Below are 15,877 nucleotides of genomic sequence, written 5' to 3'. Positions count from 1 at the left end.
GCACAAATAACAGAAAAATTACTGTTCTGGACACGACAACAGTCCAACAAAAACAACCCAAAATAAATAAATATCATATAAAATAAAAAGTGTGTTACTAAGGCTCTGAAATCCATCTGTAGAAAAAGTTCTAAATAATAATAATCTGAGCTTTTTTGAGTATAAATTGAATGAGTTTTGTCTGTGTTGTGTGTGCAGTTCTGGGATTACCGACAGCCTAGGAAGTACCTGAACATCCTGTCCTGCCAGGTGCCAGTGTGGGAAGGCCAGGTACACGGTGAGTTTGAACACTGAGCTCCAGTCAGAGGATTATTGAACTATCTCAAGGCAGAGGGTGAGACTGGGGTTAGGGCTCAGTTTGGTGCTGCTATTGATACCTGTGATACTGATTAAAACCATGAAAAACATTATATTAACCAAGTACTTGTTCAGACCTGAACTGGACTGCTCTGAAATTGATCACCTCAGTCAGTCATTTTGGAAACAAAGATAATAATTTAAACCAAACTAACCAATGCAATGATATTTATCTCATAATATAAAAGTATATTCTGACATTAGTCATTATTGTTTTGGATCCCAGACCCCTGTTAGAAAAGAAAACACCTGGATTTAACGTGTCCACATACTTTTGTCCATATGGTGAATGACTTAGGCAATTGTGATATGATAACGATTTCTTAAATGTTTGTAAACAGTAACCGTTACATATGTTCTCTGTGTGTGTGTGTGTGTGTGTGTGTGTCAGCCGTTCTCCAACGGTCTGGTGACAGTGATGGTTCCTCAGCTGAGGAGGGAGAACAGTCTGTTGCTGTGGAGTACACTTGATCTCAACAGCCCCGTCCACGCCTTTGTTGGACATGATGACGTCGTGCTTGAGTTCCAGTGGAGGCCGCAGAAAGAAGGTGACCAATCACACACCGCAATGCATTTGGATGTTTGGAAGGAGTGTGTGGACTGGATCTAGTTAACAGTTTACTCTAAGTGTGAACAAAGGCAGAGTCATGGGCACCTTTCCTCTGTTTGTCAGTATTTACATGCACACTAATATTACAGGATTGTTCCATATTTGACAATATTCTGAATTCGGGTTTTTACTACAACAACGTGGCTTCTTGTCTTTTTAAAGCAGTGTTTTCAACCTTGGGGTCAGGATCCCACAGGGGTCACCTGGAATTCAAATGGGGCTGGCCTGAAATTTCTAGTAATTGATAAAAAATAATCATTTACGAATAAAAAAATATGGTGAGTCGAGAGAGACAATCCCAATCTAAAGACATGACAAAATGTGAAGCTGAAACTGCAGCACTGTGGTTCTGTTTATCTTTCAAATGTTCATTGTGGTCGGTTTCAGATGCTGCAGCTTTCAGAATTCATAGTTTGAGTTTTGTTTGTTCAGTATTAGTTGTCAGCCTTGTAAATCCAGCTGGACTGACTGTACATATCCTGACCAAGGAAAATCAAATTCTCCCTTTGTGCAGTAATCTATACCTGGCTTTACTGCCTCCGTCCAGAACAATATGCATTATGTAGACTAAATATCCTCTAAAATTAATTTGTATGTGAAATATAGTATAGAAAACTATTACATGATCAAAAACAAATTAATTTTAGAAAAAAAAGTTGTCTCCCTTCTGAATGTCTGGGGTCACCAGAAATTTGTGATGTTAAAATGGGGTCACAAATAAAAAAGGTTGGGAACCACAGTTTTAAAGTATGGAACAAAAAGGAGGTTTTCAGGGTTAGAGATGCAAGGGCAAAAGAAAATCCTAGATTTCTGGTTGGAAGGGGAAGTTACTTTTAGACGTTATGAAAGACAAGAAGGTTTCTGAATATCAACAAATATTGTGGTGTCAGAATTTTAAAGAGTGGTTGAAAGAATGACAGAGGGAGGCTGTGTTTGGACACTTGAAACAGTCCATCATCAGCTGAAACACAATATGAAATGAAAAGAAAAGCAGCAGAATCTTCTCCAGCCTCTATCTGGTAATGCTGCGTGTGCACTGCAGCAGGTATGTATGTTTGTGGGATGGTGGAGAAGCTTTCATTTTCATTGGTCAGGTAAACAGGTTTGGAGGAATATTGCCTTTTTTGGAGTAAAAAAATGTGAATAGAAACATAGTCTGTGCTAACTGGAGTTTAATCTGATGACTGAAGGAACTTAAAGTTAATAATTCATCATCTTCAGACTTTGTCAGATGATGCATTTTATTTGAACAGTAGTGTCACATGACCACATCTGTGACATCAGTGAGAATCAATGATGTGCTATTATTCATTAAAACCTATTCTGCCTAATATGTTAAACTGTGGTGGGTTTAGCCTGGATGTTTAATGTTTAGTTTAGTGTTTACTTGTTGGTTTTGTCAACTGTACAGGTTCTAAGGATTACCAGCTGGTCACATGGTCCAGAGACCAGACATTGAGGATATGGAGGGTGGATCCTCAGCTGCAGAGGTAACAATGAGAAGACACTTCACACATATACTGTCTGTCTTCCTCAGACGGATCTGTTCATGTTGTTGTTGTTGTTGTTGTTGTGCAGTTGTGTGTCAGTGACCGTGGGTAGAAGATCTGATGGAGGGGATGTCTCTGACGGTGGAGTCGGAGAAGGCGCTGTCGTCCCAGGACCCTGGGGGTCATCACAACGCTGGCCCGGCTGTAGAAATTCTACAGGGTGAGGAGGATGTAGACACGGCAGAGATGGATCCTAATGTTCTCTGTAGCTTCTAGGGTTGAGTTTGTTCTCTGTCAGGCCTCCAATATATAGTTAGCCTCGTATTATAACAGCCTAAGTCATCAACTATATGGACAAAAGTATGTGGACACGTTGAATTCAGGTGTTTCTTTTCTAACGGGTCTGGGATACAAAACAATAATGATTAATGTCAGAATACAGTCGTGGAAAAAATTATTAGACCACCCCTTGTTTTCTTCAGTTTCTTGTTCATGTTTAATGCCTGGTCCACTAAAGATCCATCTGTTTAGACAAATATAATGAGAACAACAAAAATAGCTCATAGTTTAATTTCAGAGCTGATATCTATCCATTTAACATGTTTTCTTGATAATAACTAAAATCACTTCAGTTCTTCCATCAATATCTATGGCATTATACTGACAAAAACAGTGCTTTAGACATTCTATGTTTTATTTTCTGTCTGTTTTAGTCACATGACACACACAGGAGTTAGTACTTGATTGCATAACCATTGTTTTTGGATGACTTTTGATGGTCTAATAATTTTTTCCATGATTAGATATTTTTATATTGGGATAAATGTAATTGCATTGATTAGTTATTTCTTCCAAATGCCTCAGAGATGGGTTTTACATAATTACTCTCAACATTGATTTACTTGTTTTTTTTATCCAAGACTCTGATTTTTAAATGTTGATATGATGATCAATATGATGTTTAATCCCATAATATAAAACTATATTCTAACATTAGTCATTATTGTTTTGGATCCCAGACCCTGTTAGAAAAGAAACACCTGGATTCAACGGATCCAAAGGACTTTTGTCCATTTGTGTATGAGTTAGGTAATTATGCTATGAGGCTAACGATACGTTTGTCCTGTCATTTCTTAGAACAGGACAGTGGTCTGAGTGCAGGAGGTCGGCAGGACGCAGCGGCACTGGGCTCAGGCCTCCCTCAAACGCTGCAGCAGGAGTTCTCTCTGGTCAACCTGCAGATCAGAAACGTGAATGTGGAGGTGAGAATGTAACATCCACAACAACAGGCAGATTCACACAGCAACGGCATTTAACTCAGAAAAAGACTGGAACGACACTGTTATACACAACAAGTAATTCTAGCTATAAAAAAACACCAGTGGTCGAACGTAAGTACTTTACTTCTGCAGTACTTGTACTTTTTGTTCTACTACATTTATCTGCCCGCTTTCAAATGACAGTTTTTCACCTCCTTCATATCTAGTGAACACTACATACCCACAAATATGTTGACTTTGAATGTGCCATAAACTTAAAAATGAAGTGTTGCAAAAAATTCTCCACTTTAAACTGATTAAACTCTTTACATTCCCTCTTAGATGTGTTGGAAAAGGCATCATCACTGGCCTGTTTTATGACTTTGTGAATAGTTTTTAGACATCCATTGCTCTTACAGGACAGTGAAGGTTCAAACACACATGATGATCTTATAGAATATGATGCACTGCATTAGGATTAAACTGCCAACACTTTATAAAAGTAGTTCAAATGAGCTCCACTTTACACCTACGGCTATGAAATGAATCAAATCATAAAATGTCTAACATTGACAGACACTATTTTACATCGATTTCTTAGAATGTTCATGTAAATAGTATTTTCACATCCTGATACAGATTTTTACTGTTATTTTTTATGTTTGGAAGACTAATTTCACATTGTGCAATGACTTTCACAGTGGAAAAAACCCACTTCACTCTTCCTTTAAAAATGGTTCACCATGTTCCCATTTGCAGTTTCAGTTCTGTTTTTGACCAATTAGTTGTTTTCCACTTCATATATATTTATATTTAGAAGAATCTGTCCATTTCCCCTTTAGTTCACATACAGTTCTAACATGGAAAATAACTCCTGTAGAAAAAGTCTGTCGTCTTCATCAGCTGTTCAAGCATCACGGTGGGTTTGGTGTTTTTGTGCAGTACTGGATGCTGTGAACTGCAGCTGTGTGGTGTCAGCTCACTTTGGCAGTCATCAGGTCCACTTAGTCATGAAGTTTCCCGCCCAGTATCCCAACACGCCCCACCCACTTCCAGTTTGTTTCCCCGACAACCATCCCCTCTGCTATGAAGATCAAGATCCAGAAGGTATTGTTTTCCTTAGTATTACAAATACACCTGTGCTTTTTATAAAATAGGTTTTGTCAAAATCCAAAAAAACTGATCTATGATTTGTTCCCTGTTCAGATTTTGACAGACACGTCTCTGCAGAAGGTAAAGAGGACCAGAACTGTCTGGAGCCGTGTGTCCGACAGCTCGTGTCCTGCCTTGGAGTCTGACATGGTGAGGGGCGAACACACACGTTTGGTTTTTACCCCTCGGTCACATACTGGCCGAAAGGGTATTGTAATCGTTTGTTGTCTGTCCGTCTGTCTGTCCATTCAACGACATAATCACATTATTATTATATCACATATTTATTATTACTAATGCCTAACCCCCACATGTACCCTAAACTGAACCTGAACCTGATGCTAGCTCAGTTTTTTTCCACCCATTATCCAGTCAGACCACCCTTTTCAGCATCAGAAGCAACATTTAACCAAATTTTAAAAAAAAAAACAACAAAAAATTAATACAGACTCATGGTTTCGTTGTATTTATAGATCAGTTTGATTTAAACACCAGAGTTTGTGTTGGTAAATCATTTAAAAGCAATAATCTGCATTCTAGATCTCAAAAACTGGGGCTGGACAATATAAGCTGGGTGTCTTCCTACTCCTTTTAGGACATTAAGTATTATTAAAGAGACACAGTGAAAGAGTTATACATAGTGTTTTTTCTTTTTTGGTTGATTTATTTCCATATATTGGAGTGTCCGGTTTAAAACTGATCATTTCTTTTGCCTCCTTACTACCTTTTGCCTACTACTTATCAACCAGTGGACTGACTGATGGACACAGCCTCTTAGAGATGCACTGTGGAAGTGTATAAATAGAAATAAACTTGTTGAAAAGGACTCCTCTGAAGCCAGTTCTGAACTTTGGGTTGGGAGGTCAGAGAAACCATTCTAGTTCTATATTGACATCAGAACCATCAACAAAACTGACTTTTTTGCCAGAGGACATGGAACTAAATTCAGCTTGTTGAGACCATACTAGAAATACTAATATTATAATACTATAATACACAGACTAGAAAACCATACATACCAGGGTTCAGACGGGTGCTTGAAATCCTTGAAAATGCTTGAATTTCAATGTTGTGTTTTCAAGGTCTGAAAAGTGCTTGAATTTTAGTTTAAGTGCTTTAAAGTGCTTACAATTATAACTCTGTGATGTGATTTAAGTATTTATTTTAATATTAACTCTGCCAGGTTAGATGGCAAACCAAAGCTAATTACACAGCGGTGACACATATGAAAAATAAAACTTTATGTCAAATAAGAAAATTACCAGGTGTTCTCAGGTCAACTCCAGGTATATTTAAGTGTGACTGAAGAACACCAAGTGGCTTCCCTTTTTTTGGATAAAACTTTATGTCTCTTTTAATTTCTAAACATTTGCTATTATGAAGCATAATTTTATTTCTTTATAGCGTAACACTATGAACAACATTGTGATAAAAAGTGGAAAAAAATAATCATGAGTATATTTATATTCCTGTAGATAAGTATTTTACCCCAGCGATAAGGTGCTGTACTGGAAAAATTTTAAAATTGCCCTTAAAAGTGCTTGAATTTGACCTTGAAAAATATGTACAAACCCTGTACATGCCACAGCTGGTTTTACTTTACTTTACTTGTATATGTACTTTAATGCTACAGTTATTTTTTTCTCATTTTGTGTCATATACTATATGTGTTCGTATCCTCAGACCCAGGAGGACGATCCCACCTCCAGCCCCTTTGTCCTGTCCAACCCCCGTCCCGTCCGTCCCTGCAGGCGTTCCCCAGGGTCACCAACACATACGGCTCCTATCAGGTGAAGACTGTCACACAGAAGGGAAATCTACCCTGACCTGGGTTAAAGGACAGGTTTAAGATTTATATGAACACTCATCCTGTATGTCGACCTACTTATGGTTCTAATTATTGACATGAACATACGTAAAACAGAGTGAGTATAAACACATTGTATATTTCAGTAGTTTCATAGTACTTTAGTAGTATTTGTATATTTAATATTCTATCTTGTAGCTTTCATACATTGCTTCCATTTTTTGGTATTTTGTGCGATTTTTTTTATTGATATACAGTCCTTTTTTGCACACTACTTTTCATTGTTCCTGTGACAGTGAAGATCTATTCTATTCTATTCTATTCTATAAATTAATTATGTTAGCTTTGTCATTCTGAGTATAGCAGAACTGTAGCCTTTCTTAATGCTGAGTTATGGATCTATTTTTCCAGGACGCTAACATCCCTTTCCCTCGGACGTCAGGGGCTCGTTTCTGTGGCACCGGTTGTCTGGTCTACTTCACTCGGCCAATCACAATGCACCGCTCTGTCCCGCCCACTGAGCCCACTCCCAGGTGAAATATAAAACTTGAGGTTCAAAGGGGCAAGGGAGTATGTTAAAGTGTCATACCACTGACGGCTACTAAATGGTGACTTCAAAAAACAAACCCTGGCCTCCATAGACTTGAATTTAACTTCTCTCATCATTCTGGTCTCATTCACTTTATTCGTTCTGGTGATAAAATCTTTAAATTATTGCTCAGTTAGTGAGATTTTAAAAGGCTATGGCATCTGCCGTGTTGGACTTTTATTGACAGGTGACACATTGGGCGAATAAGGCTTTTGGAGCTTCAGTTTTTTTTTGTTTTGGTTTAGTAAGTAAATAAAGTTTATTAGTTTTAGGTTTTTTTGTACCTTTATTTTTTCATTTGTTTTAGTATAAGATACAAACAACCGGAGAAATGGTCACAGGTACATTCAGACATTTACATACTGTTTACTGTCCACAGATTGAATGAAAAGACCCATTTCATCCAATACTTTACACCCTTGTGTTGTTGTAGGCGGAGATAGTAGGTCATTATTTCCATTAAATTGATATGATTGACAAGGAGCTTCAGTTTTTTGAATAAAATTTATGTATGTCTACTTTCACTCTAAGTTATGCTAACAAAACAGTCAAATGATTTTGTTTTGCAAAAAAAAATGTGTAATTTTTCCACATCAGTAAACTCATGTTCAGGATTAACTCACTCATTACCTTTTATAATCCTACAGCTTCTCCCTTTTCTCCTAAATACGATCACTTCTAGCTCCAAAATCCAAAATGGCAGTGGCCAAAACACAACTTCCTAGCTTCCCAAATTTTAGTTTAACCATAAAGACCCAAACATTCGCCTGCATCCAAAACCATCTACTGATGTAACTGTTTAATACCTGTTGATCCACTAATCCTATCAATACATGTCAATAATTGGTGTAAAATACAGTTCATCTTTTCATGGTCATCAGATATGACCCATTTGGACGTTCAGAGGCTCCGTAGTTACCGTGGAAACACTGTCATCTTCTACAACATTGATTCACCAGTAAAACCCATGGAGTTGGATCAATGACAGTGGATGGACACACTGGGTTTATGTTCAGTTAATGACAGATTTACTGAAAAAAGTCCCTTTTTTGTTTTTGATCTAATAACGTTTGAATTTGCTCCAAGTTTTCTGTAACATCAACATGACCAATGAATTAAATATAGAAAGATTCCTGATTTTACACTGAAAAATGCAAAATGTAGAGGATAACATTGTAATAAATGATGATAAATCGCCTAAAAGTTAAATATAGAGAAAATTCATTTGGAACTGCCATAATAGTAGCACTGGGTCTTTAAGGGCTAAGTATTGATCAGAGACATCATGGTGGCATCTATGACCACATTATTATGGAGTTTTAATTCATCCCTTAATATTAGACACTTTTCAATACTTCACATGAAAACTGTAAAAGTGTAATTTTCCTTTTATATTGTTACAGTTCTGTTCAGTAACTATGTAGAATCATTTGTCTACTAGTGTTTACGGATAGTTTTCTTGCTGTGATTGTAGGTTTTTGGAATAAGAAGAAAATGAACCCAACACAATAGATTAATTACACAAAAATCCATTCGTTACCCCAACAGTCTAACTTGAATTGTTCTGTTATAATTTAAGTTTTTATTTGATTTTGTAATGGAGAATTACATGTTTTACATTCACATGCACCTATAACATTTTACCATGTGTTTTTTCTATATTTCTTTTCTTTCAGAAAGAACAAAACAATCTATACAATTGTTTTTCTGTGTATATCTCCAGTGTGATCACTTCTTGATTTCTTTTCTCCCTTTTTTTTAAACAACAAAACATTAATAAATAAATAAATAAATAAATAATACAAACAACAGTAATATAGTAGCTAAACAACAGCGGGTGTCATGATTTGTTCCTTTTTAGTGTTCATAAAGTCCATCCATGGTTTCCAGCACTCCTCAGATTTGTTACGTTCTAGTCTCAAAGCAAATGTAAGTTCCTCCATCGGGGAAATTTCTTTAACAAGCTCTATCCAATCTTCTAATGTGGGTAGTTTGTCAGTCATCCATTTTCTAGTGATTACTTTCTTGCTAGCATTGAATTGCTCTTTTCATGTGATTGGTCCAGGTCCCTGTCCGCTCTCTCGGCCTATCACAGTGGCGTGTTGACTCCTATGAAGATGCGTTCAGAGTCGCAGAGCACTCTCAGGTTATACAGCGGCAGCCCCACCCGCTCTGACAAAGACACTGTGTCCATCTCCTCCTTCTACTACAAAGAACGGGTGAGACACACACATTCTGCTGATGGAAATGAACACTAACCTCATGGATCAGTCAAACGTCAATGCATGACATGTTGTTCAGTGATCTTCTTTTAATATCTGGATTAACAAAACCTCAGACTTTTGGTGGGTGTTCTCAGACTGAGCTGTTTTCACATCATTTAGGAAACAAATGAGACTTTAAATCATCGGACCTCATGAATGAATGTTTTCTGATTTATTCCTCTCATATTTGTTCCTGCACCAAGTAATTAGTAGAAAATAAGAAAATCATATCATTAGCCTCACAGCATAATGAAGTCATCCACTATATGGACGAAAGTATGTGGACACACTGAATTCAGGTGTTTCTTTTCTAACAAAACAATAATGACTAATGTCAGAATATAGTTTTATATTGTGGGATAAATATCATTGCATTGGTTAGTTTGGGTTAAATTATCTTTGTTTCCAAAATGCCTCAGAGATGGTTTTGACTTCATTTCTCTCAACATTTATTTTTTTATTTTATCCATGACTATGATTTTAAATCTTCTTCCTCTGAATTTCTATAATATTTTTCCTGCTCTGACTATAAATAATAATTTTCTTCCAACATCTAACAATCTACTTTGATCAGATCTCACTGAGGAGAAAAACCTCCCACATTTGGTTTGAAATAAATAAAATGATCAAAAACAAATAATAAATGTATAAAATATTAAATAACATGAAAACAATTTGCAAAAAACTACAAACAGCCAAAGTGAAAATAAGTTGAAAATAAACAAAATAAGTTAGAAAATTAGCAAAAACAAATAATGTAATAAATAAAATGAATAAAAATGAACAAAAACAATGATTAAATTTTTTTTTTTCCTTGACTGTGATTTTAAATGTTCTTCCACTAAATTTCTCTTGTATTTTTCCTGCCCTGACTGTAAACAATAATTTTCTTCCTCGTCTAACCATCTATTTTCATCACATCAGACACATCATGTCTCCAGCTGTCAGATGTCCTGTTCATGAGGATCAGGACACACAAACATCAATATTAATAATCAATAGGATATTTATCCCATAATATAAAACTACATTCTGATATTAGTAATTATTGTTTTAGATCCCAGACCCGTTAGAAAAGTAACACCTGGATTCAACGTGTCCACAGACTTTTGTCCATATAGTGTACGACTTATGTAATTATGCCATGAGGCTAATGAAATGTGGGATTCATGAAACATGTGCTGACAGCCAAGTCTGTTCTGTAATGAATTTGATACTTTTGTAATTTTTGATCTTAGATTTGATGTCCATGCCAGGAAATTTGCAATTAGAAGGAAACTTTCCAATAAACCTATACAAGGGCAGTAGACATGTGCATCATCATCCTCATTAGTATTTCCAAGTTTGTTTTTGTGCTTGTTGACTTCTGTGTAGGATAAAACACTCTTATATTTTTCATTTACCTCAGAAGATGCAAGAAGCTCCCAAGTATTAATGAACGCCACAAAAGTTCTTAAATTGTTTGCACGCACAATTTAAGATCACGTCTGTGTGTACTCATAAGTCATGCATGAGGTCCAATGATATGACAATAAAAGAACCACATGACTAAAACCACAATCCAAGAACCAGAATAGTGGAATTTAACACAGCAAAACACAAAACACGTCAGGACCTTCAGCTTTAACTGAGAACCGTAAGAGCTGACTCCTGACACCCATGGTAGTGTTGTACTATTCATATTAGTTTATTTGGACCTTCTCTGGATTGTTTTCCATGATATTTTTCAAAACTGGGAATCAGCTTTATAACATAAAGGAATATTTTGTTGACAGCTGATTAAAAGTCTTTTAAATATTATCAATATTATATTACTTGGATTTGTAGACTGTTGGGTGAGATATAGAGTCACCTAATTCAGCCTTGAAGGGTTTTTTTTTTAAAAACAAAACAGTGCAAGCACGGCCTTTTTACACCATTTTCATGTTGCTGAATATAATAAATTAAATAAATTAATGAAATCTAACATTACTTCAAAATAAGCGTAAAACCAGAACAAACAAAATTAAAATAAGGACTAAATTCCAAAAACTAAAACTTTGTTTATATAAATTTTGTCTTATTGACTGTTTTCCCACATTTTTGCCTTTTTGTTTTACTCTCATTTTGTCTTTTTGGAATCATTTAAAACCAGAAATAACCATCCAGCTTCTTGAATTTTCTCTCAGAATCAGCCTTTAACCCATAAAGACCCAGCACTACTTTTGTGGCAGTTCCTAAATAACTTTTTCCTTTGTATTTTTAACCTTTCTTAAGTAATTTATTACCATTTACTCTAATATTATGTTCTGTATTTTACACTTTAGAGTGAACATCAGGTATTTTCTGATATTTAATTCATTGATCATGTAGAAGTTTATTAAAGCTTAAAGTAAATCCAAAGGTTATTATATCAAAACAGAGGAAACTGCAGAAAAAGTGTCTTTTTCAGTCAAATCTGTCACTAACTGAACATAAACCCAGTGTGTCCATCCACTGTCATTGATCCAACTCCATGGGTTTATTATTTTTTTCTTCCATTTCATCCATTTTGGTGGGTTATTTTGTTCGTGTTACTTATTGTTTTGTCAGTTTTTTTCTTTATTTTGTTGCTTATTTTATTATTTTTTTCTCATTTTAGTTACTTTTTTTGATTATTTTTTCCTTCTTATTTATCATCTTGTAAATTTTTCTATTCATTTTTGTACATTTTATTTATTATTGAACATAAACCCAGTGCGTCCATCCACTGTCATTGATTCAACTCCATGGGTTTTACTGGTGAATCAATGTTGTAGAAGATGACAGTGTTTCCATGGTAACTACGGAGCTGCTGAATGTCCAAATGGGCCATATCTGATAACCATGAAAAGATGACAAACTGCATTTTACACCAATTATTTACATGTATTGATAGGATCAGTGGATCAGCAGGTATTAGACAGTTTAGATCAGTAGATGGTTTTGGTAAGGTGATGGATTTTTGGGTCTTTATGGGTTAAACTTGATGGAAATAAGGAGTTGACATTTATTGTGACAAACACCAATTTTATCTGATATGAAAATGTTGAGTGTGGTAATATTTCTGGCCATATCATGCAGCTCTAATTAGACAGAACTACCACTTGCACATTTCCTGTAAAACCTCAGACGTCCACGTACACAGACTGACTGACGCTGACATGTTTGAAACGACCCACAGGTGGCTTCTGGGTAAACACCTCTTTTCTGTCTCACTGGATGTCTCCCTGTTTGGCTTTTGTTTTGTTTCTATTTTTATCTTTTTCTTTTCTGTGTTGTTTTTCTCCGACCAATCACCCGCCCTCATGCTGCTGTGGGCCGCCCCTCCTTTCCACTCCTGTCCAATCAGAAGCTTCCAATCTCTGCCTCCCGCCGCTGGTCTGTCCAAACCCTTCATGACTGGCCGGTACTGAGTTCCCTCTCTCCCTCCATTCATCCATATCTATTTCCAGCCTCTCTCTCTCTCTCTCTCTCTCTCTCTCTCTCTCTCTCTTTCTCTTTCCCAGAGCTTTCCCTTCATTATTTTCCTTCCTCACATCGGTGGGATTAATAGGTTACCTGTTGCCTCTCACTGATTGGCTGACGTCCCCTCGCCTAACACCTCACTTACTAAAACTGAAAGCCACAAGCAACGTCAGCCTCAATTATGTGTTCTGAAATGGTACATGAATCTGAATTCTACTGCACCTGCATCAGTCAAATGGAATGATGAGATTATATGTATTGTGAACTTTGTACTTAGATCTGAAATGGTTCTAAGGTTTGATGAAAATAACATTTACGTACAGTATCGACAGTCAGGTCAGATCCAGCCAAAGTGAACATCAATGTCAGAAATAAAGTTTCACCTATCATTTCTCAAATAGGGTCATTTTTTAGCGTAAGAACTCTATTTTATGGAACTGTTTACAAAATTTCAGTATCACTTATAGAAAAAAAGATATAACTGATTATGTAAAGTTATACTTCTGACATATATGTAAATGCACTTTAAGATTTGTTCAGACTCATTTATGTAAATGCACTGTTAACTTTAATAATAATATTTGTTCAGACTCACATATGTAAATGCAGTATTAACTTTAATAATAATATTTGTTCAGACTCATATATGTAAATGCACTATTAACTTTAATAATAATATTTGTTCAGACTCATATGTAAATGCACTATTGACTTTAATAATAATATTTGTTCAGACTCATATCTGTATATATCACTTCAGTTGTAATATGTCTGTTCAATAACAGATTATGATCATATTTGTAGTGTTTTAGTTCCAGTCAGTCTTGTACTGTGATACTGAACAAAGGTCTACACAGCAGTCCCCATGTCATAACAGATTTGTGTTCAGAAAAACTAATCATTTAAAATTTTGATCCAATATTGATCACAGTTGTAGTTTAACATTGGACCTAAAGCCCTACGTTTCATTTAGGACCCATTTATGATGAGAAAAAAAAAGATGTTCATTTTGAGTCCCCGTGCCACACAGCAATAATTTAAATATTTTTACCCCAAATTTTATTTCTGTCAATTGTATCATTTGTCATGTGACAGTACTTACTCAGACCTATTCATACATGTATTAAACATGCAGATCAGTTATTTAGACACTGTTGAACAGGACATGTGTCCCCGTGGCACTGCTGGATCTGACCCAGTAGAGTTCGACTTGATTGAATGTGTCTGTTGGTGTAACTATAGGAGTAATCCACAAATGAAAGGGGAATCTGATTTCATCATATCCTATTTGCTGATGATGATCTTTTAAATTCTGTCAAAATGTCTTTTTTTTCCTTTCTACTTCTTTTGGAATGAATTGAGGCATATGTCAATTTAGTGTCCTCTCTGTTCCTTTCTATTGTGTTAGATCACATAGATGGTTCTAGATCTCAGCATTAAGGGCATCACTGGTGGAAAACCTCATATTCAGAACATATAAATGGAGTTGATTTGCAAAGTGGTTCAAACAGTAACAGCTGTCTGACTTTTTAGTGTCTGTAATGTTGACTAACAACTTCAGGTAAGTTGGAGCTCAGGAGGATACACTTTACAGTTTATATTTAATTTGAACCTAATGCAATTTCTTTGCGGTTATATTGCTGCCTCAGCTATGTACTGACATGCTGCTTGTCTGTTTTTGTTTTTTAAATAAATGTCAAACTAACCATTGTTCACATTGCGAGCCCAAAAGTCAAAAGTATTTGTGAATTTCTGTTCTTACGAAATAGGATTTAAGCTATTTGTTTCTCTTTTGGGCTTCTTTGTTTTCAGCAGCAAACTGTTGCTAGGGCTGTGTGATATGACCAAAATATGATTTTACTATAAATCCAGATAATAATGCATATCACAGCAGCACAGTGTCTGTAAATTCAGTTAATTTCTATGAAATTACCACGAGTTGTTTGTTGTTATGTTTCAAAACTACATAAACTGTCCTTATAATAACCCTAACCCATAAAGAAAATTTCAGTGAAATACATTAGGCTTCAAAAAAAAAAAAAAAAAGTCAAAAGTAAGCGTTAATATGAGCAGAGGGAGGTGATGCATACATTTCTAAAGTTCCAGGATATTGCCATGGTATATCTATCAGGTATATCTTCTTGCAGCCTGATTATCTGAACTATCCACTTATGAGTACATCCTTTTAACTCAGATCTGACCACACCGTAAATCTTACAAGGAAACACTTTAGTAAACTCAGTCAACAGAGCGTCTTATTTCATTTTACAACAAGACTGTGGACACAAGCAGGTGGATGTATTTTTCCTTGATCTGAAATGCAGCGTTAAAGGTCAGTGTCTGTTAGTCGTGAGCATTTGTCTCCTAAACCTTCAAAATATTCAGTTGGGTGTCTCGCAGTGTGAACAGTCTGTCAGTAATCTGTCATCCTGACCACTTTTAATCAGGTGGTGCTTGTCTCCTCTTGGCCTGCTGTCTCCCTCCTCCTGTCTGTGTGTCTGTCCATGCGTCTGTCTGTCTGTCTGTCTCCATTAGAAATCCCGACGGTTTAAACCAAAGCGAGAAGGCTCCGATTACAGTAACCGTCCCATCAAACTGGCCGGGAAAGTCATCATCCAGGAGATCTCCTGTCTGCTGCCGGTCCATAAAACTCTGGGAGAGAGCTACATGTGAGCATCCACACTAACACCAACATCCAATCAAAGTCAGTGATGTCAACTAAATGAAACTGGAACGGTGGGTGCAGGTAAAAAGTTGACTGAAATTTAGGCGTAGCGGCTATTTGTCATCAAAATTAAATCAAATTAAAAGTGACTGAACTTAAGACTTTAACAGAACTTAAATAACCACTAGATGCACCATGGGTTTGTGGTTTACGCAGTCA

General features: G+C 36.1%; 2 protein-coding genes across 2 annotated transcripts in view; one reads left to right on the top strand and one right to left on the bottom strand.

The window, feature by feature from the left end:
- Nucleotides 1-15,877, top strand: part of LOC115436987 (GATOR complex protein WDR59-like) — a 29,646-nt gene that overhangs the window by 7,654 nt on the left and 6,115 nt on the right. The window contains 17 exon segments of the mRNA XM_030160034.1: nucleotides 199-261; nucleotides 263-277; nucleotides 749-905; nucleotides 2,379-2,459; nucleotides 2,549-2,677; nucleotides 3,595-3,718; nucleotides 4,660-4,764; nucleotides 4,766-4,823; nucleotides 4,923-4,956; nucleotides 4,959-5,008; nucleotides 5,500-5,508; nucleotides 6,552-6,596; nucleotides 6,599-6,658; nucleotides 7,087-7,208; nucleotides 9,330-9,483; nucleotides 12,878-12,934; nucleotides 15,529-15,662. Of these exon segments, the coding sequence (XP_030015894.1) occupies nucleotides 199-261; nucleotides 263-277; nucleotides 749-905; nucleotides 2,379-2,459; nucleotides 2,549-2,677; nucleotides 3,595-3,718; nucleotides 4,660-4,764; nucleotides 4,766-4,823; nucleotides 4,923-4,956; nucleotides 4,959-5,008; nucleotides 5,500-5,508; nucleotides 6,552-6,596; nucleotides 6,599-6,658; nucleotides 7,087-7,208; nucleotides 9,330-9,483; nucleotides 12,878-12,934; nucleotides 15,529-15,662 (1,397 nt within the window).
- LOC115436965 (WD repeat-containing protein 88-like) overlaps nucleotides 3,599-15,877 on the bottom strand; it is a 39,606-nt gene continuing 27,327 nt past the window's right edge. Inside the window, exon 12 of the mRNA XM_030160001.1 lies at nucleotides 3,599-3,692. The gene's annotated coding sequence lies outside the window, so the exon portion shown is untranslated. The remainder of the gene's footprint in view (nucleotides 3,693-15,877) is intronic.

The sequence above is a fragment of the Sphaeramia orbicularis genome, chromosome 3 (genome assembly GCF_902148855.1).
Source record: "Sphaeramia orbicularis chromosome 3, fSphaOr1.1, whole genome shotgun sequence".
Lineage (NCBI taxonomy): Eukaryota > Metazoa > Chordata > Actinopteri > Kurtiformes > Apogonidae > Sphaeramia > Sphaeramia orbicularis.
Note: the sequence above shows the minus strand (reverse complement) of the source record. Positions and strands in the feature narration are given on the sequence as shown.